At 44.1% G+C, this 25,154-nt stretch overlaps 1 protein-coding gene across 6 annotated transcripts in view; it reads left to right on the forward strand.

The window, feature by feature from the left end:
• The window catches only part of SYT9 (synaptotagmin 9), a 211,533-nt gene that overhangs the window by 156,663 nt on the left and 29,716 nt on the right, over positions 1–25,154 (forward strand). The window contains exon 7 of one of the 6 annotated variants that reach the window (XR_012122600.1): positions 10,271–10,294. The exons of 3 other annotated variants lie outside the window; for them this stretch is intronic. Coding sequence is in view for 2 of the 3 variants with exons in the window: in XM_037026352.2 (XP_036882247.1) it covers positions 17,103–17,123 (21 nt within the window). In the remaining variant the exon portion in view is untranslated. Of the gene's footprint in view, positions 1–10,270; positions 10,983–17,102; positions 20,609–25,154 lie in introns of those variants that run through there. 2 more of the 6 variants (XM_037026352.2, XM_073216111.1) reach the window with 2 other exon arrangements.

Genomic DNA, 25,154 nt, shown 5'->3' on the forward strand with positions numbered 1-25,154 from the left:
TTTTCCCTTTCTGAATCTCAGTGTTCTCATCTGTAAAGTGGCTATAACAGCGCCTATCTCACAAGGTTAGTTGCGAAGATAGCAGTCTAATATGTGAGGCCCAGGGGCTGGTGCTTCAGAAACATGCGGTGAAGTTCTCAGTCACCGTCATTCTTACATACGTCCCACACTGAGGGACTGCTCGGTGTCGTTGGGGGATGTCACACAGAGAAATATCATCCATGTTTGTCACAGAAAATAAAAGGAAGGTTGGAAGTCCCCTGCCCCTGCACCCAGGTGAGCCATCACCTCTGACTAGGGGAAGGGGCCATTTGTGCCTTGGTTGGACATAGGTACATGTATTTAAGTTCTGCTCCTTCTTTCTTCCTTGGCTTTAAAGATAAGTTGCTGTTATCTTCTCTAAGAACCTTCAAATTTTCTGCTTTAAAACAAAAACAGCAATTAAGTCTCAGTCCTGTTGATAAGTGTGTGTGTCTGTGTGCACGTATACATAAGCATGTATGTGTGAATGAATGGCTGGCGGAAGAGAGAAGACAGCATAGTTAGGATTTAGCATGAAGGGAGAATGGCCTAGCAGAAGCTCTTCACTCCTGGGGGCTGAGGGACCAGGTTAGGACTGAACCCTGAGCCCTGTGGAGATCTGGCAGCCTGCTTGGGGCTGCAGCCAACATGCCCTGACCTTGCCAGGGCAGGTGACAGATGGAGTCTTCAAAGCCAATGAGTTCAAAAATCCATTTCTCAGATTCTGGATAGCTTCCCTGCCCACTCAAAGGTCAGCCAATGTCACTCCTTTCCTGTGCATGATGTCAAAGACTTGAGAATCTGTGCAAACTCCCCAGAGCAGCTGCTGGGACCTGGGAATGGGAACATCCCCTCCATAGGGCTCAGGAGATGACAGAGTTATTGGGGTTCCCTCACCACGACCCCTCCTTCCACATGTCCAAGAGAAGATGGTGACAGCCTGTTCATACCCCAGCACCTCTCCTACCCTTCTGGGTCTGGAGCCAACTTACAACATGAGCCCCAGGAAGAATAATAGAAATAGTTCCAGCTTTTCATCCCTTCCCTTTGTGGGGCTACACAACCTCTGAATTAACAAGTAATAAACTTGGTTTAATGGGAGACCAGACACAGACATTTTTTGGTTAAACCAAATTTTACTTTTCTAAGAAAGAAGAGAGAATCCAATCAATATATAGTAAAGATAAGCAACATTAGGGGGACCCTCCTACAGTGCTGGTGAGAATATAAGCTAGTTCAACCATTGTGGAAATCAATATGGAGGTTCCTCAAAAGACTAAAAATAGAAATACCATTTGAGCCCAGAATCACACTCCTTCAAATTTACCCAAAGAATACAACTTCTCAGATTCAAAAAGACATATGCACCCCTATGTTTATTGCAGCACTTTTTATTATAATAGCCAAGATATGGAAGCAACCTAAGTGTCCATCAGTAAATGAATGGATAAAGAAGATGTGATACATATACACAGTGGAATCCTATTTGGCTATAAGAAAGAAACAAATTCTACTATTTGCAATAACATGGATGGAGCTGGAGGACATTATGCTCAGTGAAGTAAGTCAGGCAGAGAAAGACGAATGCCAAATGATTTCCCTCATTTGTGGAGTATAACAATGAAGCAAAACTGAAGGAACAAAATAGCAGCAGACTCAGAGACTCTGAGAATGAACTAAGTGGTTACCAAAGGGGAGGGGTGTGGGAGGGCGGGTGGGGAGGGAGGGAGAAGGGGATTGAGGGGTGTTACGCTTAGTACATATGGTGTGGGGGATCACGGGGAGAACAGTGTAGCACAGAGAAGGCACATGGTGAATCTGTGGCATCTTACTACACTGATGGACAGTGACTGCATTGGGGTGTGGGTGGGGACTTGATAATATGGGTAAATGTAGTAACCACATTGTTTTTTCATGTGAAAACTTTATAAGAGTGTATATCAACATACCTTAATAAAAAGTTTTAAAAAAAGATCAGCAACATTATCCTGTCTGACAGAGGTGCAGGATTTGGAATCGCAAGGTCCTACTCAAGGGGTGCTCAGGTGTGGATAAGTCTGTCTCCAAGCTCAGCCTGTTATGCCCCTATGTACGTACATAAGGCTAATGAGGTCTGCACCTGGCTAGTCTGGCAGTCTATGGGACCACCTCATTGAGCCAAGTGCCCCCTGCAACTCAGGGTTATACAATTCCCAGCATAATTAGGGGGCAGGTATGGCACAATAAACCCTGGCATAAACACAGTCTTCATCCACCACCCTCTGGAGGCTCCTTAAGGGTGGAAACTTAGAGCCATAGAACCAAAGCGAATGTCTGGGAAAAACTGGGGCTGCTAGGTGCACTTGTAGGACCTTTAAACCAGCTCTAGATATTCTTCATCAAGTGCCTAGCAAGCTTACCTGGAGTCTTCAAGGTACCCAAATTCCTGGGGAAAAGCATCCAGTTGCCTAACCGTGCCCCTTTTGCTATAGGTCAGGGGTTATGGAAATGTTAGCCAGTGGCCACTCCATTAGGAGTGCCTGGAGCAGACCTCCTGCCAAGGGTCCTGGCAGGACAGGGAAATGGATGCAGGCAAACTCTGTGCTGCCCAGACTTTGAAGTGAGGGAGTCAGAGGCTTTGGCACTCTGGGAAAATTGTTATTTACAACAGATTTAGGAAATAGGGGTGATTGTCCAGAAGGGAGGGGTGGCTAAAAAAAGCCAAGCTCAGGTTCCTGTCATGGGAGTTTGGGTGTGTTGCAGGGCTTGGGTCCTGCTGTGGCTTGACTAGCAGGGAAGGAGGCTGAGACCAGGAGAAAATGCACTAACTGAGGCATAGGATGCGGAAAGCCTTAGGAGGTACTTGGGATGCCACGGCACCCCAGATTGCAGGTCTTTAGAAACACAGTGCATCCAGTTCATATCAGCACTGGATGAATCAAGGCTGACAATCAGGTGCTTTGCCCTCTGAATGAGCCCAGCATGCCCCTAACGTGTGTGTCAGGGGAAGAAATGGAGGAGATGAATAGTCAGTATATGAAGGGCCATGTGCTGTCATAGCATCTCCCTTGTTGTGACATGTGACTCACCACACATAGGCCAACAGAATGTCTCAATATCTCAGAGAACAAAATGTTTGCTCTGGATGGAAACTAAGAGAATGAGAAACATTTAAAGTACATTAAAATAGTGCAAGAAATTTACATTTCTTTATTATTTAAAATGGATATCATCCTGGTAAGGAACAGAAGGGGAAAAAAATAAACTTGATCTTGGCTAATTAATGTTTCTTAGTCTTTTTGAGGTTATCTCAGTTTCTTTGGTATAAATTGTAAGTCAATTGTAACATTCAAATTCTCTGCCAGAACTATTTTTCTTCTTCCTAGAGGCCTCCTCTCTCCTCCCTTCTTTCCAAGCTGGCATGTAGAGAAGCACAAAGGTCCAGGTGGCAGGGGTGGTCGTGTGCTTTCACACAGCTGGGTGTGTTGACCTGCGTGTCTTCTTTGACCATCAGACGCTGTTGTCACTGCCTGTGCTGCTTGGCCCCCTCCAAGGCTGACCAGGCCCCCCTGGCCCCTGATGACCCTGCAGATCTCTGAGCTTTGGGGATACCTCCCATTGGATGCCTAGCCTAAGAGGTCTTCCTTACAGCCCTTGTTACAGGGTCACTTCCCCACTCGCTGAAACCCCCCTGAAACCCTGTCAGTCAATACTGTCACCTTCTTTCTGCATCTTCTGGGTGTTCAGGGACACATGGATGCTGCAGGAGTCTCAGTGTCATTCCAGTCACCCTCTTCATGCCCATAGAGTTCCACGGCATGTCTACATTGTTCCTCTAGCCTCTGTTGGCACAGGTACCACATCTGCCTTCAGCTTCCTCCTCAATCCACCTGAAACTTGGGGTTTCAAGCCTGAGGGGTGAAGCCAGGACCTCACATTAGAGCATCCCCACTTCCCCTCATCCTATCTCTTCTGCGAAAGGCTCTGGAAACTTCCTTCTTATCATAGAATTATTCCAATTATTCCTCTCTGCTGTTAACCTTAAAAATAAAATGATTATTTTACCATCAAAAATGGGTTTATTCAGGAATAGCAGAGAATTGCCATCCAGGACATGCAAGCTATAGCAGAACCATAGGCATGTCCAGAGAACAAAGAAGAGGAACACTGCTTTATAGAGGAAGGGACCAACTTGGGAGGCCTGCTCGAAGTTAAACATCCATTGGGGAATCCCATGTATCAGGGTTTTTTCCTTGGCTGAGTTGTGACAGTCTCTCATTGGCTGGGCTGAAGGTGGAAGCCTTCTTCCTGCTGGGTGATAAAGTTGCTAAAATAGCTTGGTGTCCATCTATTCTGATGGGATCTGAGATTTATGAGGAGTGGTAGGATCTGAGATTAACCAGGAGTGGTGGGCATGAGTGCTTCCCCTGCAGGACTCCTGATGCCATGTTAGTGAGATTTCCCTTAATTAATTTTCATGCTACATATGCCTTATGTTCAGAATTCCAAGGTTTCCTCTCAGCGTGTAAAGGAACATTTGGAATTTAGATGTGTCTCTTTTCTCTCATCAAGGCCTGGCTTTCAAGATGTTGTTTCAGGCTAGCTGGTCATTGGCCTTATGTTATTTGCCCTAGGCTAGCAGAAGTATTTGGTATTGATTCATTACATGGAACAACATGATTTACAGGAATGGAAATACTATCCCTGTTGCACAGGTATTGAATTAGTACTTGATAAATGAATGAAATAATGAATAAATGAGACATATAATGAAAGCAGTAGGGTTCTGTTCTTTATAAAGTTTCACAATTCCGTATTCACTGGAGTCCAAAATAGAAGTCAGTTCGGGGCGAGATGTGAAAGGTATTGAAACTGAATCCACAGTGGCTGTTCAAATGAATATGACCCTTATCACCCTCCAAACTTGATTACCTTTTCTCCACTTAGGAGAAGAATGTGAGGTCATTTCCTGTCTTGGTTCCCACTATTAAAAACACATCTAACTGAGTAAATTTAAAAATCTTGTTGGTTTTATTCAAGCATTCATGAATCAGATAGCATCCCATCCAGCAACAGGAAAGGAGCTTCAAGGAGGCTTACAGAGTGGAAGACGTCTAAGCAGAAGGCAGTGGGAATAAGGAAATTAACCTAGCAAAAAGGGGGGTTGTTTCAGACAAGGTCACCTTGCTTTGGGGGAAGGAGAGGGTCTGTCAGGCAGATGACCTCACTCGTGCTGACTGGGTAATTCCAAATTGACAGGTTAAAGGTCACATTCCTGGGAGAGGTTGAAACTGCAATTAGGTAGGTATTAAATCTCAGTAGGCTTGCTGATGTGTAGAAAGAGTGACTGTTTGGGGCCTGTTGTTTCTTTTTTTTAACACCATGAACTGCCATCTGATGATAGATGGCAGCTTTGCATTTTGAGCGCAGTTGAAAAATATCTAGAACAACAACTGAGACACCTTAGTAAGTTATAGGACTCCCTAGTGCTGATGTGGTGCCCAGGTTCTAGAGTACTTCAATATCTTCTTTTGTAAGAAATACAGGATGCATAAATGCCAGAGACCCCTGTGGTGAATGGCCGACTGCTGCACCCTGAATGAGAACCAATCAGGTGACAAGGACATTAGTCCATAGCTGGCTTTTCTCACCAGTGGTTTTCCATAAATTAATAGTTTGCCACACCTCCCTGTGAAGATAAGAAAGAGAATAATTGTAAGAATAGAAATAGGTTAGCATAAGCATAGCCATCTTAAAGGCCTAGAAGCCATTTTCTGAGTATGTGACTTAGAAAGAAAAACTGGAACTGGGTAAGGCCTTGAAAAACAAGTTAATCATGAGCACCGGGTGGTGGGCAGCTGTGACCCTTGGTCAGCTAACCTTGGTCAGTAAATCTTACATACCAAGCTTATCGTGCAGAACCTCCCTAACCATTGAGGAGTAGTCTTACCCTGCCCTTGCTTAACCCCAGGATATATGTCTTGCAAGAATAATGTATAGTTATAGAAAATTGCTATGAGTTAAGTGCTTTGAAATTGCTATATAAACCCTTGGCTCTGAGTGCTCGGGGTCCTTGTTGAGACCCGCTGCTTCGGGCTGACTTGGACCCCAACTAGTTGGCTGAATAAAGACTTTGCTTGAATTTACATCTCTATGCCTGTGTAGTTTGTTCTCTGGGGAAGCCTCGGAAGCCTGGACCCTAACATTTGGGGGCTCGTCCGGGATACGAGCAGCTTCCCTGAGAACAAAGGACAGCTGGAGGCAAGGTCTAATTGTCCGGACGGGGCAGTGTAATTCGAGGGTCGCCCCCTCGTGTCTGCATAAATCCATTATAAAGCGGGAGTCGCCATCCCGTGTATGGTCTCGGGTTAGTGGTCCCGAGTGAGGAAGTCCGGGCTGGTAGTCCCGGCCCCCAGGTTAGCGACCCTGGGTGAAGCCCAGGTAACCAATCCTGGCCCTAGGGTCCGAGTGACTCGGCCTTAGGAAGGCAAATCCGATCGGCAGAAAACTGGCGCCCGAGGAGGAAAAGATCGAGCTCGTCACCCTGCGGCAGTCCGAGTGGACGCCCTTCAGGAGAATTACGAGAGTTTTTGAAGACCCTGAAAGTGGTGAGTGTGGTGCGCACCAGAGTGAGAGAAGGACCGGTCCGAACGAGTGCGATCAGATGTGGTGTGTGTGTGCTTAGTGTTATCATTGACTGTTTTACTGTGTTTTGGTTTCGGTTTATATTTTTTTGCGCTTCTCATTTTAAGTTTCCTTGTTCCAAGGTTCTCCTGCTCTCTCCGTTCCTCCTTTCTGCCACTACATCATTCCCCGCGGGCACGGGTCGGGCAATTAAGAGCCATTAGGGCGCCCGCCGCTAGAAGACTCCCGTGACAGGATAAGGGGGTCACAGCCGCGAATCCCAGATAAATTCGCGTCCCCCGTGGAAGGAAAACTGTGCAACGACAGGCACTCGTTCACAAGCACATACAACAGTCATTTTGTTTGAAGTGGCATCTTCATCCTTCGCCTTTGTCTCCCTCATATTCTTTTTCCTTCTTTCTCACCATGAGACAGACTCAGACGACCCCCTAAGTGTGTAAATGAATATATCTTTCTACCTCCGGATGGTATTAATGAAATTGATTTAAAGACAAGCGCTTGTGAAAATTGGGTATTCTAAAACTTCCAGAAAACCTGATAAAAAGTGTTAAGCATTAATGCTAATTTGAGTTTGCCTGAGGCGGGCATGTCCTTGTAGTTATCAGCTGCCTAAATTTACCTGAGGTCATTTAAGTCATGTTATCTGCTAAATCTTTTAAAAATAAAATGCTTAAAGGCTTGGCTTTGTCTAATATTCAGTAAAGGTCTTGTAAGTAATCTAGAATAGTTGTTACGAATGAGTGAACTAAATGACTGAAGCAAGTGAACCTCTTTTTAATTGTGTGTTACAGTGTGTATACCTACCTACTGCCTGAGAATCTTTGTAGAAACCTAAAACCTTAAAGTTTTGCTAAGTTAAGAAGATATACTCTATGAGAGATTGTGCTGTAAAGCTCATGGTTACAGAAATTATAAAATGTGTTCATAAAATTGTCAATCTAAAGAATGTTAGTTTAACAGTTTACAATGGCCTGCTTCTCGGTGTTCACTGGAAGTTAAAGTTTCTAATGGTTTTAAGTTTTAATTAAAACTATTTAAAGTAATAAAACATTTCTCTATGCTAAAAAATGTATGTTATAATAAGAAAAAGTATAAAGAATGAAAAGTCTTCTGCATGCTAAAGAATGTGTTTTGTGATAAAGAAAGTAACTTTGTTCTAAAGTACAGCTATTTGTTTAAAGAGAGAAAACAGCGTGGTGCCTTTTGTTGTGGAAGACCCGCTCAGCCTGTTGCTTTGGGGGGGAGGGTCAGGATGTTTAGAGATTAAGTGAGATAAACCCAGTCAAGCCGCAGGCAAGCCCAGGCTAATTCTCACCGGCTTATGTGCTTGGGACCATGGGGCAAATGAAGAATAAATTACTATATTCTTACACATATAGTCGTGCCTAGTGAAATTAAAGCAAGTGAGTCTTGATATCAAGTGCACAGCAAAATTAGAATCTCGTTTCTAGTTAAACAGTTTTCTTTAACTGTTAGTCTGCTCTTAATGTTGAAAGATCAAAGCAGTTTCTCATGCTTAAAGTCTCAGTGAGTTGCCAGAATATTAAAAAAAAAAAAAATGAAATCGTAATATTAAAAAGACGAAAAGCTAAAGTTTGTTAACAACTGTATAAGCTTTATTTGCCTTTGAAATATTTTGTTATTGAAAACGATTGCATGGCCTGAGAAATTGAATTATTTATTCCATATATTTTTATAAGTGGAAAAATCTCTAACCAACAAATGATTAAAGTTGTTACTGATTATTTGTTTTCTTAATTTATCCTCCTAAGCAGAATGGTAACAAAGCTTTTTTCAGCTGATTAAATGCACTTAGTTAACAAACCAAAATTTATTCTTAAAAATTAAACTAGAATCTAGACAAGATTGTTTCTCCCAGAAAAACAAGTTTCACTGTAAAAGTTTAAATGGACAAACGTGTGACCACTTTTGAGAAAGGTTGTAATAGATTTTTTTGACAACCACCAGGTCTTCTTGTTTAATTTATATGCTGTATGTTTTAAAAAAAAAAAAACATGGGGGATGAAAGGAAAGGAGCGACACATAGCAGCAATTAACCGGAGAGTTCCGCTTTATTAGGGAAAGGTGCTGGGTTATATAAGAAGGGGCATGAATTGATTGAGGTGTCACTTCTACAGAGCTGGTGGCTGTTGGCTAGGTGCTGGGATTGGGAGGGGAGCGAGAGGTGATTGGGCTTCAGGTGGCGCCGGCGGGAACCGAGGACCCTGAAAAGAAGCTGGAAGTTTGCCATCTTACTAGTAGTAGTCCTTCAGAGGACTCTTCATATTTTTTTAATGCAAATGATCTTAGAGCTTTTAATAGAATTTGCATAGCAGCTTATATCTACTATTAAAGAGTAAAACATTCTTGAAGCTTTCAGAGAAGACCTGTAAACTTAAGCACTTTCTCTGCTTTTTTTGTATCTGGTCTTGGACACTTATGCTAAGTTCAAAAAAAAAGTGCTTTTACCTCTAGTTAACTCTGATATTTTCCAGAGGGCCCCTGGAACATGTCAGAAGAATTTTTTCTCATTAGAGAAAGTATTTGACTAATTTGGCTTATTTATCTGATATATATTTATTTATTTACCAGGAAAGCACTGTCAAAGAGAATGATGCTAAACTTTGTTACTAAATGTTTTGTATTACAGAAATATCAGAATTTCCTTATGTCAACTGTCTTACAGTAAGCTCTCATCAGATCTTTAACCATTGTCATTTGTAAGTCTTTTGTCATTTATAGTATTATCCCTAAACTGGTAAAGAACTAGATTTCAGCAGAACAGGTATTAGTTACATAAGATTACATAAACTAAAGAAAATGATTTTGTGTCTTTTTGTTTCAAATGTTGCTGATAAAGTGTTTTAAACTTGTTCTCTTAAACTGACAACAGTTTAGTAAATGACTATCTTTATGAGCAGAATTGAAACTTCCTTCTCTCTACCTGATCCCTCCAGAGTTTAAAAACTTTCAGTGACTGTTTTTGTATTCCATGGCAGTATGTTTATTTGCATGAGTTCAATAAGAATCTGCTTTCCTTGTGAGAAGACTACTTAAGAACACTGGTTATACTGCCAGGGCTTTGACTGGAATGTCATACCTGAGAGACATGTGCATGGACTCAGATGTGAACAACTTTAAGGAACTAAGATTGACTTTATAAAGCCAACAAAGCCCCTTGGAAGAACTGGCCTGGTACCTTGCTTACAGAGTTCCCAGCAGCCTTACCAGGTGAGTAAAGAAGGTCACTTCCTGGCAGGTTCAGAGACCTCGAGAAGAGAAAAATTCATCCAAATCTACAGGTACTGCAGGCAAAGCCTGATGGCAAGTCTAGCTTGGCTGTCTGGCCTCAAGAGGCCTTTAAAAGTTCAATCTGAAATTCCTTACAGAAAGTTCCAGCAAAGCATATTTAAAAGAGCCTGTGTAATCAATTGCTCTTCTTGCTGCACTTGTGCAAATGATCAAGCCAGCTGTTAATTATTTTCTTAACCTGGTTACTTCTAATAAAAATGAGGGTGATTTTAGAGAAAAGTATTGTTTCAATAACTGCAGCCTCCAGAATAGAAAATCCAACTCCAGATGTTGCTACATAACCTAATAACACAATTTGTTTTATCTTGCCTAGAAGCCACAAAACTGCAAATAGTAATAGAAGCGCCAGCCTTCTGAAGCCCTCTCAACTGACCAGTAATAGAGACCTAGCTGCACCCTTTACTGCACCCCCTTCTCAGCACGAAGCAGCCAGAGCAGTCATCGCCCCTTTTCCCTAGCAGCAGCTAGAGTCCCTATCTGTAGAAGACAAAGACCGAGACTCACTTTATCCTCTGCAAGTAGGCAAAGAACCTGCATTGAGAGAGTTCCTAAAACTTACACCTCCCTCTACAACAAGACAGAAGTAATCAGCACCACCCCAGCTTATTCTAACAAGTAGTAGGCCCGCCAAACCGGAGTCACTCCATGTGTTACCTTTATCAAAGAACGCATTAGCATCGTGCAAATCATAGTGTTGAGACAGAACTATCAGAGTGTTAACCAAACAGATGACCCCTAATTTCATGATTGAAATACATACAAGAAGAAGAGGGGAATGTAAGAATAGAAATAGGTTAGCATAAGCATAGCCATCTTAAAGGCCTAGAAGCCATTTTCTGAGTATGTGACTTAGAAAGAAAAACTGGAACTGGGTAAGGCCTTGAAAAACAAGTTAATCATGAGCACCGGGTGGTGGGCAGCTGTGACCCTTGGTCAGCTAACCTTGGTCAGTAAATCTTACATACCAAGCTTATCGTGCAGAACCTCCCTAACCATTGAGGAGTAGTCTTACCCTGCCCTTGCTTAACCCCAGGATATATGTCTTGCAAGAATAATGTATAGTTATAGAAAATTGCTATGAGTTAAGTGCTTTGAAATTGCTATATAAACCCTTGGCTCTGAGTGCTCGGGGTCCTTGTTGAGACCCGCTGCTTCGGGCTGACTTGGACCCCAACTAGTTGGCTGAATAAAGACTTTGCTTGAATTTACATCTCTATGCCTGTGTAGTTTGTTCTCTGGGGAAGCCTCGGAAGCCTGGACCCTAACAATAATGATGTGAAAATATATTTTGGACAAAATAAAGGAGTTATAATTGAGAATTTTTTTCAAAAAATAAAATTTTTTTTACATGCCAGTATCCATAAACACCTACAGGACCATTGAAGCAAAACTGATTGACTGATTGCAAAAAAAGATACAAATGTGCTACATATTTGGTATCTGAAAAACATTAACAAACCTGTTACAATCTATGCCAATTGATTGTAAGTGGCCAGAATGCAGTTTGGACAAGGAGGATGTATAGTGTTATAGGGCATTGTGTTTCCAGCTGGTGGAAAGGGTGGGCAGCAAAGAAAGCCAGGAGCATGCAGTATTGCCCAAGAGTCTTTCTTGTATTGAATTATCTGTACCAAAAAAAAAGATGGTAAGCATTTTCTCATCTTCAGCTGGAATACAAAACCAGTAACTCTTCCAAATGTCGGTTGAGATAGTAATCACATAAAACGTGGAAGCATTAGAGTAAACACTAGAGGCATAAGAGATAACAATGCCAATGCATTGGAAAATAACATTTCTGTGCAAACAAAAAGTCAACTGCATCTTAACTCTCCTCTCATTCACAAATGACCTTGCCCCAGCAGTCATTGCCCTAGAGGGAACCTGCTGTGTAGGTGGATAGCAATTAAATAAGAAAGTGGTTAACAGTGGGCTTGAGCCTTCAGCAATCTCCATCTTCAAGAAAGGCATTCAGAGGTGACTGCTAATACAATGGGGCCAATTCTTCCCCTATAGATGAAATGAACTCAGTGGTTTACATCAGCCTCCTAAAGAACCACACCTTGAAAAGAGTACTTCCAGGCTAAGAGGCCTGGAGCAAGGATAGAGAAGGGGGATCCTGTCAGAGGAGAGAGGACAGCGGGAAGGCCACTGCTCCTGGAAATGAGTCTTTCAGAAGATGTGCCTGTTGAATACTGTCCCCTAGGTATCACCAAAACAACCTGTTGATAAGACAAAACTGAGTTCATTGCTTGCCTGGTAATAGAAGGGGAAGTGCAAAGTCTAATTCATTGAGAATTTGAAATACAGTTTAAAGTGTGTCTCTCAGTGTGGCTGGGGAGATAAGACAGAATGAGAGGGCTTGGGTAGGACTCAGTAAAGATCATGATATGATAGCATCAGTGGGCCCAGCATGATGAGGGTATGAGACTAGGATTCAAAGAGTTTTGGGGTATGTAGGGAAAGTGGAAATTCCATGGCCAGGATTCTCAGCTGATCCTAATCTTGCCCATTGTATATGTGCAATGAGGTAATACTTAGCTTACTGCCCAGGTACATGCTTGCATACCTGTTGGCAATAAGCTATTTACTGCTGGTGTTTCTTTAAAAAGAGTTCTGCTTGGTGCTAGGAGAGAGGGAAACGGGAGAGCAGAGCCTAGAGGCCAGAGCAGTGATGCCGGGGTTCTTGTTTGTGGACCCAAAGAATGAGCTTCACAGTCAAGGTAGGAGAGCAAGGTACAGGCTTTTATTTAGAAATAAAGTGAGAGAATAGAGCTCCTGGCTCATGCCAGGAGGGAACACGAGAGCCCGTAGTAATGCGTTGTCTAGGGGGTTTTATAGGTAGCTGAGAATTTTTCGAGAACATGAAAAAAACTTAGGGATGTGGACTTGTTAAGTGGTCTCTGAATATTTAGCATTAACTGTTAGGGTGCAGGCTTCCGAGGCTTCCCCAGAGAACAAACTACACAGGCATAGAGATGTAAATTCAAGCAAAGTCTTTATTCAGCCAACTAGTTGGGGTCCAAGTCAGCCCGATGCAGTGGGTCTCAACAAGGACCCCGAGCACTCAGAGCCAAGGGTTTATATAGCAATTTCAAAGCACTTAACTCATAGCAATTTTCTATAACTATACATTATTCTTGCAAGACATATATCCTGGGGTTAAGCAAGGGCAGGGTAAGACTACTCCTCAATGGTTAGGGAGGTTCTGCACGATAAGCTTGGTATGTAAGATTTACTGACCAAGGTTAGCTGACCAAGGGTCACAGCTGCCCACCACCCGGTGCTCATGATTAACTTGTTTTTCAAGGCCTTACCCAGTTCCAGTTTTTCTTTCTAAGTCACATACTCAGAAAATGGCTTCTAGGCCTTTAAGATGGCTATGCTTATGCTAACCTATTTCTATTCTTACATTAACTTAACACAAGCAACTTCCTCTGATGATTTCTCTGAGATACCAGCATCTTGGTCTAGAGCATATGAAACAAGGTCACCTGCTCAGCTCCCCAAGGTGGGCTGAGGTATTGTTTGCTAAAGAGTAAGTTAAGAATTTCTAACATTCTTAACTTCTTGGGTATTAAAATGCAATCTTATCTTTAAGGTGAAAACCTTCCTGCCTTTTACTGCGTTGTTTATTCCTGGGCTTACTTGCTAAATTAGTTGCCCAGTTTGTAAAATCACTTCATCAGATCTGAAGGAGGAAAGACAGCACATAGGCCTGGGTCTTTTAGTATTCTAAAGTGAACCTTACACATGATTATAAATGGTTAGTGTTAGGGTCCGGGCTTCCGAGGCTTCTCCAGAGAACAAACTACACAGGCATAGAGATGTAAATTCAAGCAAAGTCTTTATTCAGCCAGCTAGCTGGGGTCCAATGTCAGCCCTAGCGGTCTCAACAAGGACCCTGAGCACTCAAAGCCAAGGGTTTATATAGCATTTTCAAAACTTAACTCATAGTAATTTTCCACAGCTGCACATTATTCTTGCAAGACATACATCCTGGGGTTAGGCAGGAGCAAGATAAGACCACTCCTCAATTGTCAGGGAGGTTCTGCACGATAAGCTTGGTATGTAGGATTAGCTGACCAAGGTTAGCTGACTAAAGGCCACAGCTGCCCACCATCTGGTGTTCATGATTAGCTTGTTTTTCAAGGCCTTACCCAGTTCCAGTTTTTCTTTCTAAGTCACATACTCAGAAAATGGCTTCTAGGCTTTTAAGATGGCTATGCTTATGCTAACCTATTTCTATTCTTACAGTTAGCATAATAAAACATGTACTACTCTTCTTTATCTGGGGAACATTAACTGATTTCACTGAAGAATGATTCTAGAGCTCAATGTTTAACATAGAGTTTTAGCAGGGGGGTTTCCTTGCGTGTAGTTACATTGCTCTGACTGCAAATATCCTGCCCTGCCCCCTCCGGAGGCCCTCACCCTACTCTGACTACATCCACAGTCCCTGTCTCAGCAGGACTGGGGAGCCACACATAGAGGCAACACCTGGGTAGCAGAGCCTGGAGTGGAGGCAGCACACGGGCAGAAGCTGGAGCCAGGGCCAGAGATGGAGATGGGCTGCTGCGTGTAGACAGCTGGGTGACCACCGTGAGAATAAAACTTGATATGAGCCCCTTTTTACCCCCAAAGTTCCATTGTCATTATTCAATCTGATCGATCCATAGTGAACTTGCCCAGAGTTGGGAACCCCCTCTGCCTGGAGCTACAGGGGGTAAACTTGTTGATGCTTTCTAAGGAAGAATTGATGGTTTATTGGGAAGTCCCTGTAATGAACAATAATGTCATCTGCAACTTTTGTCTTTTTTGACAAGAGTCTCCAGGAATAGCAAAGTTATGTTAATGAGGACTACAGAATAGTAAAGTCAAGTGTATGTATTAAGAGGGCAGTTGTTTATTTTTCTTGGTTCTTGTCCCCACAGCAATGAAGAATTAAGGGGCAGAGACACAGTAGTGAAGCAGAATAAAAGTTTTATTCAAAGTTCCGCACTTAAAGAGAAAGAAAGTGCAGGTGTCCTCAAACAGGAGGCACCCTGAAAGTTTGAAAAGTTAAAAGTTACAAAGTGCAGGTATTCTCAGAGAGGAGGCACCCTGAAAGGTTGAAAGGTTTTATTTAAAGTTAATCACTCAGAGAGAAAGTGCAGGCATCCTCAAAGAGGAGGTACCCTGAAAGTTTGGGTGCTCCCCCTTTTGAGGATTTTTCGGGAATGTTGACAAAGGGCTAGGGGGTGTAGACTTGTTAAGTGGTCTCAAGATGTTTATCTGTGGTGAGAGACATTACATCTCTTCTATTATCAGTCCTCCAGGTAATTCTGCAAAATTAATTTAACACAAGAAATTTACTGATCTGGGTTCCTCCCCAAATAGCAGCTTCCCTATGGGAACAAAGTAATTAAGACTGCCTGCTCTGCCCCCAAGGTGGACTGAGTTATTGTCTGTTTGCTAAAGATTATGTTAAGAATCTTAACAGCCTAACTTCCTGGCTTTTAAAATGCAATCATAGCTTTAAGATGGAATCTTTCCTGTTCTTGCTAAGCTGTTTATATCTGGGCTGTTTTCATCATAGGCAGGAAAAGTTAACCATGATACTTGTCTCCTGCCCAGGTTGCAAATTACATGATTAGGGGCTGCAGGAGGAGAAAAACAGCATATAGGTTAAGTTAAAGAATAAACTAGGCCTTTTAGCAGGCTAAAGTAAATCTTACAATGGCATGATCTAATTGACACAATGAAGACATGGGCTATGCTGGGACACTTTTCTTTATCTGGGGAATATCTAAACATTCTAAGTTACTCCTGGCCTTTGGAGTGTCAACTGATTAACTCATTAATTCTGTGAGTCTTTTCTGGCTCTCTAGTTTTATCTGGTTAACTCTTTGAGTCCCTTTTCGTGGGCTTTACTGGTCTTATTCTCTCTCCACCCTGCTCGTACCTATTTTCCTGCCTAACATGTTGAGTGTATGCTGTAGACACTGTGTTGGGGTCAATTACTTTAGTTCTCACACCCCAAGAACAAAAAGCCTAAGGAGAGCTGATAAGGATCCTGCCCAGTTTGCAGGTACCCACACAGACAACATACATGTTTGTTAGTTGCTTCCCCAGCAGCAACCCCCCACTTTTTGATGGCTCTGATTTGTGATGGGATTTTAGGGAGCCTGGCTCCATCCTTGGCTCCAGTGATGAAACTGTGTCCTAGTCCCAGGCTAGAATAGTCAAGCCTGCCAAGGGGATTAGTACAGCATAAGCTGATTCAGGAGAGAGTATTGTAGAACATTTAATGTGAATGCTTGGACAAAGCTGCTCTTTCTTTCTTGTTGGATGTAAACATCCTATTGGATGTATACCCCAAAAGTCTTTGAATCCTAGTCTCATAATCCTCACTATGCTGTATCCACCAAAACTATCTTATCATATCATGTCAGGACCCATTCCTACCCATGACCCAGTCCTACCCATGCTCCCTCATTCTCTTGTCCCTCTACCACTCCCCACTACACACTTTAAAACATACTTCAGATTCGCAATAAATCAGACCTTGTCCTTCCCCTCCATTACCAGGCAAGCAATAAACTCATATACCCCAGTAGCAGCCATAGCCTTTTCAGACTTCTAGAGGAGCCAGGCTTAGCGTAAACCCCATCCCACATGTAGCAGAATAGAGAGAGAAAAAGAACCTAGACCTTTGATCATATGGTTGAGCTGCTGTATCAAACCTCTCCTGAACATAGTATTACCTCTGGCTTTTATGACTATGTGAGCATATAAGTTCTCTTTGCTAAATAAGCAATATGAGGTAGGATTTCTGTTACTTGAAACAGAGAATATCTGGGGCACATGTGAACACCCACTTCTGTCCCAGGTGGTGTTCCCTTGAAGTAAAGAGAACCATTCCCAAAGTACCATGAGATCAGCTTTTCCAGCTTGCTCACCATATTTCCAAAAACTAATCAAGTACATAACACATGTAAACATTCAACAGTTCTCCTAGCAAAACATTATCAATATTTGTTTACTTAGCTCATGGGTTGAAACAGTCTTGGCCAAAAGAGAGACTTACACTCTTAATGACACACAAATGCTATATAATGTTTGGGGAAAAACTGCTTTCCTTTTGCATTTATATCTTATTTCCAAAGGGAGATTCAAATTCTGCATGAACTTGATGGACCCGTGGACAGCCCTCCATCTTATGATGGCTCCCTTGGGTTGATAAAGGTACAGTGGCTCAAGAGTGAAGATCAGTCATGTAGCTGTCCTTTCCCATCAGTCTCCTTCTACATACTGCAATTATTTTGCTTAGAATGAAAATAAAAATCTGTACTCTTAATAACAGTATTTTAGCTTCTCTTTTTATTCTATTCTTATTTTATTTTTATTTATAAGCTAAAGGCTCAACTATATGTTTAAAGTCTGTGAACAGTAGTGGTAGAATTACATATTTCCCCCCCTCATTTTAAATAAAGTTCAGAACATGAAATGTGATGACATGGATAACTGAAATTCTTAAATATAGGAAAAGGGGACTTCCTAAAAAGCAAGGGGAACTTTGCAAATCATTGCACAATTACTTAATGCAATCTTAACTTTTAGATTTAGGGTGTACTATCATGAGTTGTGCTCAGATTATCAGAGTAGCAGTTATGAATGAGGAGCAGAAAAACACAGGCATGATTTTTTTTCCTATGTAGCTGAGGACTGAGTGGATTGAATACTGTACATATTGAAAGTAAGTCTCCAGATTGAAAAGTTTACTACACAAAGGTCATAAAACAAATCAAGAACCAAATGTCATCCAAAGGAATCAGAATTGATGAAAATTAAACAATGTAAACGTTCTGGATTTTCTTCCCTGTTATTAATGCTTAATGAAGCCACCAAAGGCAGCGTGGAGGTGTGGATCCAAACAGTAGATCCAGATGGTCCGTCTTGCTGACCAGAGTTGGGTCACATCAAAGAGCAAATCGGCATTGGAGCCTGTGACCCATGCCCACGAGGGAGGATGGGCACGGAGGAACAGGCCCGGCTGCAGAGAGGCCCACGGAGTTCATGACTAGGTTGCCAAGGTGGAGCGCCTAACACTCCCATCCTAGTTCCAGAAGCTTTGGCAAAGTCAGAGTGTGGGGGCCCTCCACGGTGCAGTGATGGTGGCTGCTGATCCTGCTTCCAATGAGGGCACCAAGAGTGAGGGCAGAGCTCTTCGCAGCAGACTTTGAGGCCTGAGGTAGGATCCAAGCAGGGTCCCAGCTTGGCAGGCTGGGTCTGTCTTGAGGTAGAGGAGGAAGGCCTGGGAGGTAGGCCCACCCTGGCACACAAGCTCCAGGAATGAGTTGACAACCACAGCCCCTTAACTGTGAAAAATTGTGTGAACAGGACCACAGAGCATGGCAGGACAGCCAGGGGCTAGAGCCTAGGGGATGAAGTTAGCCCTGTAGTCGTAGGTGTGTCATTGGGGTGGGAGCCTGGGGGATGAAGTAGCATGTAGCAAAGGTGTGTAGTTGGGGGTGACAGAATCTGATCTACTTGAATTTTAAATATTATGTTCCTGAATGTCACAGAATGCCCACTCCTAAGATTAGCACTAATGGCCCTTTATCCTACTGCTTAAAAATAATGTAACACTTCCCTTGCTCAAGTATGAAACCTAAGCATCCTGTGAATGTGGGCTTCCCTAGAACTAAATCTTCAATCAGGGAAAAAGGATCCAGAGATCATTGTAGAAAAAAAATAGTAACTCAGGAAAACCCTACACTTTCAACACAACAAAGAAAAATTGGGGAAACTGCCCCCAGTCACCTGAGTCCAGCAGAGGCTAAACCATCCATGGGGTACAGCCTCTGCCCCCTCCTGTCCTGGCGCCACCCTCTCACAGCAGTTAGTGGGCACAAAAATGTTAACAGTAAAGGCCTTGAGAAAGCTGTCCTTTGTTATGGGAAAATAACTTTTGGCTCTAGCTGCTGTTACCAGAGGAGATGCTTGAAAGCAAGAAAGGGAATAATAGGAAAGAAAAGGACTTTTGAATCACATGGGAGTCTTCGAGGACTACTCAGCCCAGAAGATACTCCTCTTACTGCTTCAAGCTAATAATTCTCTAAGCCCCCAGCACAGATGTAGCTTCTGTCACTGCCTTTTCAGATTGCGTCTGAGTGTGTGGGAGCCCAGGAGAGTGCCCCGCTGATGGACAACCTCCGTAGCAGGACCCAGGGGCAGCACTAGCAGTGACAACCACTGGAAAAGCGGCCCTGAGCCCTGTGCTGTAGCCCAAGCGGATGGCTCTGACCTTTACAAGAGTCCTTGAGCGACTCTGCTGTTCACCTGCATCTGTCTATTTACAAATTTAAGTTAGTTCTTAGCAAATTTAAGCATACACCTACTGAAGACATAAATTAATTGTTTAGCGCAGTGATGTTCAGTGTTTGGGGTTTTTTTTTTTCCTTGAACTCTTTCCTGAAGTCAAATCTAATTTGGAAACCGAATGTGTAAAACAGACATAAATGCAAGAGCTGCTGTGGTCAAAGCAGACAGAGTGTGAGGAGAGCAAAACCATTTAATCAGAGAGGAAGGTGGGAGCCAGTTAAACTTCTGGTGGCCTGTATGCTGTGCTCTGTGACTGGTGTCACTCAGGGAGGGGACCTAGAAGCCAGCTCTGCCTCAGTGCTGCTGCACTCGAGCAAAATACCTAATCTCTCTGAGGATCAGTCTCCTTTACATAAAATGGCGCCGGCAGCACCTAGTTTTAAACACCTGTTGTGGTAATGAGATGATGTAACTGAAGGCACCGTGCATGGTCTCTGGCAGTGAAAGGTGCTCAGCAAGTGTTGAGCAGGTGGGAAAACATAGCTACACCTAGGTTTTCAGTCCCTGATGTTTGATGACACTATTGCAGTGCCCAGATGAGGAGGACTTTCCCAGGGACATTCCAAGTTTGATCCAAGAAGATCATATTGTCAATTCCCTAGCTTTTGGAATTGCCAATGCTTCGCAGAGACTTAGATGTTAGAAACGTAATGCATAGCACAGTATTCCAGTCAGTTCCCAGTTATACCTGGAATGGAGCAGTGGGCCTCAAATGATCGTGGCTATGACTTAGTCTAATGCATTTTATATTGTGACACATACACACCGGTGTAAAACTGAAACAGACATTTCATGAATAATACACATAGAAGTGATGCATTTTTTGAAAAATTCTTATTGCATTAAAAAATACTGGTCACAAACCATTAAAATTTCACAAACCCAATAATGGGCTACAGGCCACACTATGAAACACACTGAAGTATATGATAAGCACTTTTAGAAAAGCCCATGTAATTTCGATGGAGAGTGGAAGTTTTAAGGGGAGGAATGTGGCATCAGAACCAACTGCATGCATTTTCAGGGCCATCTAGAATAACTTTTTCTCCCTAAGACCAGAGTTCTAAGCTTTCCAGCATATATATTTGCCAGGAAACACCACCACCCCTTAGTTTTAACTTCTCTGCATAGGATGCCACATACCTAAGTTAGTGTTGCCTCGTTTACATGATCACAAATAGGTTATTTTTACAAATATGTTACCTTCTGGCTTGGAGCTGTGCTTAGCGTTACAAGGCTGAACAGCACAGACACCAACTGTATGTTTACGATTGAAGAAAATGTTGTGCAAAGCCACAGATGGAAGGAAGAGGCGATCCCTGTCAAAGTGTGTGTCTGGTTGTGCAAGAATTCCCCAAGGTAACTCTCCATGTGGAGCCCTCACTGCTTGGGTGTCGGGCCTGTCCTGAGTTCTTAGGACTGGGTGCCACCTTCAAAGAGGCCGGCGGGGGAGTTTGACAGGAAATTGTGTAATTAGTGCTTTTAAAATCTGTATGGGAACACAGATGAGAGAGTTCCCAGCCACTCACTGGGGAAAGGTGGTGGCCGGAGAGCCGTGCTGACCCACTTGGGAAGGCTCTTGAAAACAAGTAGGAATCCTCCCATTAAGGAAAAAGGATAATGGATATCAATGAGCAAGGTGAGCACGTTCAAAGGCAGGAGAATGTGAAAGGGGAAGGCTGGCGCTTGGGCGCCTAGGAGCCCAGGGTGACTGGGACACAGTGGACCGGGAGGCTTTTTCAGCCGTGAGAAGGAATTTGAACTTCCTGCCTAGCAGTGAGGGAGCTTGGGGGTAATTTTAAGAAGAGCTGCGGCATGCTCAGATGTATGTTTTAACAGGACCCCGCTGACTCTGCGGAAGAGCACGGGCAGGTGAAAGCGGCTGGGGCTGGAGCAGAGGCGGCGGTGGTGGTCAGGGGAGCTGTGTTCAGGCTTGGGCCTAACAGGGCTGCGTGTCCAGCATGGTGGGAAGGGATGCCCTGGTGAGAGTCGCAAGACATCGGGGAGGGGGGAGGAACTTGGGATGATAACCAAGCCTCTGTATTGACCTGAGGCCTGCTGATTACAAAATGACAGAGGAGGGAAGGAGGGGCAGGTGTTCTGAGGGGAGCAGACAAGGACAGAGGGGAGATGAAGGAGCTTCAGCATGTGCCAAAAGCAAGAGAATTTGAGAAAATGCACTCTTCTCATTACCTTCTGAAAGACACTTTTCTAGGAAGATAATATTGCATTTGCAACTAAGTTATTTAGATTTTAACCACTCACCCCTCACACACAAATGCACACACACACACATGCACACAAGTGCTCCCATCTCCTACCCTTTTCTTAGCTGATAGCCAGTCAGATTCTTCTCCAGGCCTGAGACTGCGTGGGGAAGGCAGATTGGTTTACGGGGTTTTAGATGAAAATGCCTATGCCCATAATCTGCTGACGAAAGGCTAATTAGCATGAATTTTAAGGCCCAGATCCCTTGGGGAAGAGCATGTCAGGAAACTCCAAGCTTTCCTAACAAAAGCTGTCCCTGAATAAAGGGAGTCTGCGGGTTTTCCCACGTGCCCACATATCAATCAGTATGAGAGAGTCCAGACCCAGTCAGACCCTACCCTGAAGGGAAGGGACCTTGATTCAGGCAGGCCGATCCTTGCCTTGAAGCCCTCTCCCTGCTGAGTCTGAGAATGAGGACTGAAAAAAGCAATTCTGAAACAGCAGTCATCCAGGGAGCTCAGACAGGCGGGGTGTCCTCCCAGCAAGGTAGGTGAGGGGTGGAGGATTGACAGAGGCACAGGAGACCGAGCAGTGGGACATCACTGCTGTCACAGCACAGGACAGGAGGGAATGAGGGCCTAGCAAAATCTGCTCAAATCAGTTGCACGTTCAGCTCATCCATGGTACTTCAGACTCATTCCTCAATGCTGTATCCCATCCATCCACTTCCCTCCAAATTTCTCAAATATCTTGAGAAAGTAAGCATGCAGAACAGACATCCAGACCAGAGACAGACAAGCAGTGAGAATCTGGAGGCCGTGAGTGTAGACAATGCCTTCAGGTGTCTTGGGTGAAAGGAGAGGGGCCAGTCACTAGGAAAGGATGAGAGGTTTGCAGAGTGGGATTTCCTTTTTCAGAGGCAAGAAATCTGAGTGTTTGAATAGGCTGAGGAAAAGGCCCATAGGGAAGGAAAGGCCAAACACGCAGGGGAGAAGGGACAACTGATGGGTGGGCTTTAACCTGGAAATATGGAGTGGGCACCTGCCTGACTCTCCAGACAGAGCACACAGGATGTTCCTGCCTCCTGTTTCAGGCACACTGTGGCTCTGTCTCACCTCTGCAGCCTAGAAACAGATGTTACTCCCCAGTTGGGGTTAGAAGTAACCTTGCACTGATCTCAACATAAGAGCAGAGCATCCGGTGTTAATCAGTATCCCCTCCCACCCTCCCCCAGCTACCAGAACAGAGGCCCAGACAATCGCCTGTCTCCCCTCTTCCTGCATCTCTAGGTCACCAGGTTTTCTCTGCATACTTGCTGCACACTCTGGTGTCCTGGAGGCAGCTCTGCCCTCTTCCAAACTGGCTCAGCCTCAAAAGGGCCTCTTTTTCCACCTGGATCCTGCTGAGCCTTTCACCAGCATCCAGACGTTGCTTTTATTCTTCTGTCCACTTTGATCAGATTGTCTGGAGCAACCCAGCCTCTTTCCAGTACTCTGCTCTGCACTTTGAAACTGCAGCCCTCTGATCAGAGCCCCACTCCCGGTCATCCCATGCACCTCCCATGCCCCGCCCCAACACAGGAATGGATGTGCCACACCTCTACTTAGACCTCATCTCTGATTTCAGCATCAGCCTTTGATGCAGAAGCTTCTTCCCACTAAGTCCTCTCCTCCCAGCTCTAATTCACAGCCCCCACCTCCACTCAATTCAGCAAGTCCAGCCTTTGAGCATTTATTCTAAAGTTCTGAAGGGCCCAATGTTAGTAAGAGAGGTCACTCCTCACAACTCGAAATGCAAACACTCACTGTGCCCTTTGGTTTTAATCAGACAAACTGCAAGATATTCAGGGTGATGAAGTAGCCTGAAAAATGTTCCTAACAACCCAGCCTAATAGAACAAAGATACAGGAGAGAATGAAAGAAATTACACAAGCAAGTGGAGGCAGGGAGGCATGCATTCTCCATAGAGAAGAAAGGTCACTCTCATCATTGAGGTTTCATGATGGTTTGAAATGGAAACCTTCACTTAGAATGTGAATTTCAGCCTCCTGGGAGGTTTCTCCATCCTGAGAAACAAGGAAAAGGAGGCTAAGGGGAGTCAGTGTTGGAGCCAAGGGTGGGCTGATGGAAAAGAGGAGTATATCTGATCTCCGGTAGCCTGCACTCATGCCAAACGGGTGGCCAGTGCTCAGGAACATTGGGTCATCCTTGCCAAGGCTGCTGTGGAAACATTTGAAGGGATTGGACCCCTAAGCTAAGCCACAGAATTTACAGGTAAGTAACACCAAGTCAGAAGAAAGGCTAGGAGGTGAAAGATGAAGCTGTGAGCTGAGACTGGAGCAGCTAAGCAAACTCACTGCAAGGCTGGAGAACAGACTTTAGCAAACGGAAATGGAAGTGGGGTGGGACACAGAGCGAATGGAGGCAGAGCCCCGCAAGGGGATTGCACTGAGCATGGTGCTCATGGTGTCTGTCCCATCCCAGTGCCCCGCATGCACACCGCTCCTGCCCTAGCATCTGTTGGAGGGACAGTCCTAACCACCATGGTTCATAAAAGGTATCCCTGGCCACAGATGATTGGATCAAGAGGTGCACATGCTCTGAACAGCCAGTCTATGGGCTGCCCAGTGGCTATGCCGTGGTCAAGTGATACCCCAAAGTGGGTCGGGTCAGTTAAATACTACCACGAAGCTGGAAATGTCAAGAAAACGAGGCATCAGCAGAACCATGTGATAAAGACAGGCTTTGGAGACCTTTGCAGGCTATGAAAATACATTATAAGTATGCTGTATTGAATGGAAATATATGCTCAGTAGAAGATGAAGAAGCCAATTGGTGAAAAAAGGAGAGAACAGAGAAGAACTGAGCCTGGTTAATAGCTGACAAGAGCCAAGATCCAGAAGTTGTGATGCTCTGGTTCCAGGAGTTCCCTGAGACCCAGAAAACTTTTGCTGGATTGATCGTAGGGCCTCTCCTACCATGGTTCCTGCTCTTGAACTCCTAGGATAATCCATTTCCATTATTGCCCCACAAGTGTTTTCGCAATGAATCACCACTGCCTCCCCTAACCAGCCTTCTGTCAAGCTACCTGGAGTGAGCCTCTGTTCCCTGCAATGCAAAGACCCCCAGGACATGTCTGGACTTGGGACTGCCCAGAAGTACCTTAGGTGAATGTTGGATTTTGGCCTCTCCATCTCTTTTTACTTAGTTTCCCACAGTCTAGCTGTGCTTATGATGAAACCTTAAAATGATGGAAATCTCCCTGAAAAGCAAAGAAACTGTTAGGAGAATTTCCCAGAAGGATGTTAAACTCCTTTTCCCCAAATGGGACGGAACCTAGTGGGCCAAAGAACAGCTAGGCGAGTACAGCTTGGTGATCAATGAGTTTTATAAGGGGTCACTTTCAAAGCAGTGGGTGACATGGGGGCAACTGCTCCACAGAGGTCACCACCCTGCCTCACGGGAGGCCGGCTGGTATCATGGAACAGGAGGAGGTCGCTCCCTGCAGGAGCCCAAATCACTGCGTGTAGAAAAGCAGGCAGTCATGGTGTCTGCCTCACCTTGAAGTTTCTCCTCAGATACAAAGCACTTCTGCATTCTCTGTGCTTTGCCCCATTATGGGAATGG

Source organism: Manis javanica, chromosome 11 (assembly GCF_040802235.1).
Source record: "Manis javanica isolate MJ-LG chromosome 11, MJ_LKY, whole genome shotgun sequence".
NCBI classification, from domain to species: Eukaryota; Metazoa; Chordata; class Mammalia; order Pholidota; family Manidae; genus Manis; species Manis javanica.